Raw genomic sequence first — 5,479 nt, 5'->3', positions numbered from 1 at the left:
TTTTTTTGTTCCAACAACCAGGGACAGGAATCACCTCCCTGCTTACGCATTTTAACAATCAAATCCTCAGGACATTGGCGTTAAAGAAACCGTCTGCACGCTGTTATGACCGACGCCTCATGCAATACCCCAGAACGACGCATTTGAGATGTAAATAAATCAATAAAGTAATACCGGAAGCGCAGTGTTGAGGCGCTAGGACACCGAGAACGGATATTCTATTCTTTATTCGTACTTACAACAGCTTGTTCTTATAAAAATTCCTCAATATCCGGAAGCAGTATGACCTGTTTGGGTGCGTCTTCTTGCCTAAGCATGCGCCCACGAATCGCTCGCAGAAGCAATGACAATATCCAGTCGGTAGCAGGAACCGTTAACTCTCGTTGAAGTGTCTTCTTTTCCGTAGCTTTGCAGGCGTAGCTCGTTCCAGTTAAGGGCGCGACGCAACGCCAGCGCTCACGGGCTTCTTTTTAGTGGCAGGCTACCTGTTCGCAGCACCGAGGGTACACACCGGATCCCTTCAACAAAACGCAGTCGCGGCCCGCAACGACTTTTCCGCAGCTGCAAATCCAAAAAAAAAAGCAAGGGTCAGTTGGCATCTCTGCTGTCATTCATCATCAAAAGATGTACCGCTCAGACAACCATCCTGTTCCACAATAAAACAAAATCTCAAAATTGGTTCGTGTATGTTTCAAACCTCCTATTTCAAAAATAAAAAAACTTTAATGGATTAGAAACTTTAGAAATTCAAGCATGCCTCGCACTTACAAGGTAACGGAATTTAAGGCACATTCTTAAACAAAAAAAATTATGACAAAAATTTCATTTTCTATACAATGAGAAGCGGTTTCCGCCATGAAAAATCAGCTAAAGTGTGTTTCAGCAAAACATTACATCGCGTGAGAACAGTAAAAAGTTGGCCGCCGCGGTGGCTGAGTGTTTATGGCGCTCGGCTGTTGGCCCGAAAGACGCGGGTTCGATCCCGGCCGCGGCGGTTGAATTTCTATGGAGGCGAAATTCTAGAGGCCCGTGTGCTGTGCGATGTCAGTGCACGTAAAAGAACCACAGGTGGTCGAAATTTCCGGAGCTCTTCACTACGGCGTCTCTCATAACCTGAGTTGCTTTGGGACGTTAAACCCCTATAAACCAAACCAAACCAAGTAAAAAGTTACAACACCAGACACAACTTCCTAGGCGCACCGTGCATGATCAAGGTTCAGCCCATTCGTGAATTATGCACCCCGAATTTCATAACAAAAGAACAAAGGCTAGGGCGAACGCCATCAGGGGAACATAAGGCTAGTAGTTCTACAATACCCAAATCTCTAAAGCATTCCTGAAGGTTTTTGAGTGCTATAAAAAGAGAAAAATTTAGCGCTTCTAACACCGCGGGAATAAAACTACTGTAATCCCCACCGTAATGATCTACTACGTATGAGAATAAACGTTTCAGTAAAACATGAAGACCTCTGTTAGGCGCTGAAAGCTGCAAATAGAGCAATAAAGTTTTTTTTCCATCCATCAATTAACCAAACATGTGCATTGAAATCAATAACCCACAAAAGAGCAGGCACAGTACAGCTGCAGCCTAATCCACATTTTCAGCCCAGCACTATTCAAGACACGTACTTAGTTCGCACTTCAGGACATTCTCGCCTTGCGTAAACAATCGCAGCATCAGTTTTACTTCCTGACGAAAAGAAATTCGAGATCACAATAGTGGGTTAGGCTTTCTATTCTGAACAGTTTGATACGTTTGAACGCATTTTTTATTTTTTAAGTTGTTTCAATTAATTAATTGATCAATTACGCACTCTATATTTCTTTCATTAGCATCAAGCATTGGATTTTCACTCAGCATTTTGACACCTTTTAGCCCCATCTTTTCCATTTTCATCTTGTAATTAATCAATTAATAACAATGATCCCATTAACTCGTCATCGCCTATCACATACCGATAAATCATTAATCACTACAATCACAAATTACCACGACACGTCTTTTTCCGACACGATGTGCCGACTACTACTCCGCCGACGGCTTTTCGACCAAACGAGCTGTATACGCTATCGCGTAATATACGAGCCAGAAGTCACTAGAAGCCAATAGAATCCGTTCAAGAGGCGAAACTGACCCCGTGATGGTCAGGGCCCCCTCCGAGGTGCATTCCCATTCTTCGCATGGAAACTCGGCAAAGAAGGGTTCATGCGGTGTAATCTCCGTCTCGTTGTACAGGCATTTTCCTTGAAAAACAAGAACACGATTTGTATGTTATGCACTCCAAAAAACAGCCTCGGCATCAAGGTCACCAGGAGCTGTAACACTGTTTTTAACATCAAAAGCGAGAAAAAAATGATAGCAAGCATATTATACTGAGTCAGGGAAGAATTTTAAAATTAAAAAAAGACAGGCTTTTTGGGAGTAAAAATATGGGCTTTGTGCAATAGTATTTACCAGTGTTGGCGGACACCGTAAAGCGGGTGAATTGCCTTAAGAACTAAGTTGGTTAATTATTTTCTGATAACTAACTTTTTAACCATCACATATAGGCAAGTGGTTGCAATTAGAGATTTGTAGCCGGCCGTTAGTAAGAGCCACATCAGTTTTTATAATTTATAAAACGCGATTATCCTCGCCGCTGAGCCTCCACAAAATTTGGCTGCATCGGCGAAAATACGTGCGCCTTCGAAAGCATGCAGGCAAAGCAACCCCTCCAGTGCACGTAACTAGTCGAAAAAGTCAAAAATTTTCGAGTCACAGCGTTAACGGTAATGGCGTTTTCGAAATTCTAAAAACTGATACGGCTATTGCTGACGACCGGCTACAAATCTCTAATTGCGACTAGGCGCCCAACTGTACTGGTTAAAAAGTTAATTAACAATTAGTCAACCCGATTCACCGGTTTTCTGGTGCCCGCCAAAACTGGCAATACTATGCTGCAAAAGCCATATTTTTACCCCAGAAAGCCTATCTTTCAAATTTTTTATAAGTGTTCCCTGAAACACCCGGCCTAAACTGTCTGTTTTAGCAGTTGTGTAGTTTATGCCTTTAAGACGCGCATGATGTTCTGCTATCAAGAAAACATCAAAATCACAGTGCGTGTGTTTCAAGCCCCCTAGTTCACATAAATGACATGAATGACTGGAAAACTTTAGGAATTCACGGACGCCGCACACTTCCACGCTCGCGCAATTGAAGCCCTGTTCTTCAAAAAAATTTTTGCCAAATTTATTTATTTATCATTCCAAGCGACTCCTGCAGCGGGAAAACAACCACACCGTCCTTTGGTAAAATATTGTAATATATTGTATAATATTGAGGGAATAAAAAAATTCAATGTCCTGCAGGTGGACAGAGAAAAGGTTGAGTGCATGGTCAATGAGCAATATGCGGTAGACAAGAAAGGAATAAAGGTTTGTCAGTAAGTGCAATTTCCTCCAAGCGGGCAAACAAAAATTTCCAGGAATGGTGCTGCTGCGCAAGATATACGTAAAGGGACACAAAACACATTTCATTCTTGTATTGCCGCGAGAGCCTCTATTTCATACTCGCAATATTGTCAGCCGAACCTCAACATTCCTAGAGGGCGTGTTACACACTTTCAACTGAACAGCACTTGTTGAAATGTGGATTGGTCACTTGCCTTAAGGGATATCGAAAGCTCTTTTTTTAAGCGCGATGCTCAGTCGCAGACGGCGGTAGGAAGATCTATGCAGGAGTGTATATTTTAGGTGCGGGTCCGTAGAACAAAGAAATGCATAATGCATAATGGTGATGCATAATGGTCTGGAGCCGATCCCTATCGTCATGGGCTTTCTTTTTTTTTTTTTGTGCCCCACGAAGCTTCATTTTTTCTGGTCTTTGGAACACCATCGGAATAGTTTTCCACGTGGTTCGTCTCACGATAATCTCTCCTGCGTTTTAACGTCACCTTCATCACCACGCCTAAGAACAGCTTGTTTCTATAAGAATATCGCCTATAACAAAGCGTAAGGCAGCACGATTTAGTTACTTCTAACTCAAGTCTACAGCAAAGAGCACATCAGCAAAGAAAGAACCAACGCTTGAAATTTTCAGTTTGAGCATATAGCTGTAAAAGAGCGACTTTCGAAGATAGCAACTCTTCAAATCCCTTACTTCAATACGAAATCCGAATAAATAATGGTACGCTGAAGATTCAATAACATCCGCAAAGCACAACTATGCGGGAAATATAATTCTTTTCTTGAAGCGTTCTTCAACTACGGTGACTCTAGAAAGCTGTGTAGGTTTCCCTTGTAGCTGCACAACTGTATTATGGTGCAGGTTCGAGATAATCATCCCTTTCTCTGGCTCTTGATGCGCTGTGGGATTCGCCTGGGTCCCATTGTTATAATGTCACTAAAACTTGCCGTAAACTTTGCTCACATCAGAAAATTTCGCACCCTTCTTGAAATTGATTTCAGAAGTCGAATAATAAACACGTGAAAGATGTGATGCAATTAGTGCCCGATTTATTACCCCGGAATATCTCGGGGATAAACTCTGTGGTCAGACTTGTCGTTCGCAATAGATTTCTAAAGATATCTGAAAACAGGCTTTAGTAGCTGTTCGTTGTCAGTCATTACTTATTTACAGTTCGTGCTTGAATGCTAGCTGCTAGAGTACTTGCTCCCACTACTTCGTGATTTAACACTCATTACCCTTGAAACGTTAAAACCTGTGTCAGTACTACAAGCCTAGTAGAATATTTCGAACGGGCTACAGGAATAGAAAAAATTTAAACAAGAGTTGCTTGCACACTACTACTTTTCCATGAACAGGTGATTGCGAATAAGGTACTCGTATGCTAACCAAAAAGTATTTAGCTTAAGGGCATTTCTCTCGGCCCCTGCGTTACCGTTCTTTTGCTTTCCAGTGCACCTTGAGTGGCTAACGAATTTAAGTTACTAAATGCTGTCCTTTCTTCTGAAAGCTAAACACTTACCGTTTTTGACAGGAACCCTTCCAATAGAAACGTAGCCCGCAGACAGTTGCCATTCCGCTACGAAGACAGCCGCAATAGCAACAAGAACCGTTGCCTGGAAATGCATTTCGAGCTGCTACTACTGCTGCTTGTTCGACGTCCTGGAACCTACTGAATGAGCCTGAGCTCGACCAGTTCTCCCCTTTCGGTTTAGCAGGTATAAGCGGCTGCTGCTGACAGCGCAGGGTGTCTCTGGTCTACATCAGCCGACCGGCCGATGTTATCTATTCTCGACACCTCACCTTGACCTCCAAGACCCCGACGTAGCACGACGTTGTACGTAACCACCGCTACATGAGCTGTAGCGTTCAAGGTCTTGCCGCCGCCGCCGGTATTGAGTGAGCTGTGAAAACCACGCCGTCGACGCAGGCGAGGAGGAAAAGCGGCTGTTGAAATATCTTCTTTTTACATACTAAGCACAGTATACGAGACACGTACAGACAGCCCGCGTGTCCTGGTGCTGTGATAAACGG

General features: G+C 43.1%; 1 protein-coding gene across 1 annotated transcript; it reads right to left on the bottom strand.

The window, feature by feature from the left end:
* Window positions 1-208: 208 nt before the first annotated feature.
* LOC144100153 (uncharacterized) lies at window positions 209-5,217 on the bottom strand. Its single transcript, XM_077633179.1, has 3 exons — window positions 4,968-5,217; window positions 2,136-2,244; window positions 209-561 (listed from the first exon to the last, which is right to left on the bottom strand). The coding sequence occupies exons 1-3, from the start codon at window positions 5,071-5,073 to the stop codon at window positions 471-473; spliced, it is 306 nt and encodes a 101-aa protein (XP_077489305.1). The 5' UTR covers window positions 5,074-5,217; the 3' UTR covers window positions 209-470.
* Between the last annotated feature and the right edge of the window lie 262 nt (window positions 5,218-5,479).

Source organism: Amblyomma americanum, chromosome 8, assembly GCF_052857255.1.
Source record: "Amblyomma americanum isolate KBUSLIRL-KWMA chromosome 8, ASM5285725v1, whole genome shotgun sequence".
NCBI lineage: Eukaryota > Metazoa > Arthropoda > Arachnida > Ixodida > Ixodidae > Amblyomma > Amblyomma americanum.
This window is presented reverse-complemented; position numbering and strand designations above follow the sequence as displayed.

Bases quoted from the DNA above. Each gene is read 5' to 3' on its own strand.
- LOC144100153 (XM_077633179.1), bottom strand. From the start codon at position 5,073: ATGCATTTCCAGGCAACGGTTCTTGTTGCTATTGCGGCTGTCTTCGTA. The intron at 2,245-4,967 runs GTAAGTGTTTAG...TTGTTTTTCAAG, and splicing joins AAGGGTTCCTGTCAAAAACG to GAAAATGCCTGTACAACGAG. The intron at 562-2,135 runs GTCAGTTTCGCC...TTGGATTTGCAG, and splicing joins GGGGCCCTGACCATCACGGG to CTGCGGAAAAGTCGTTGCGG.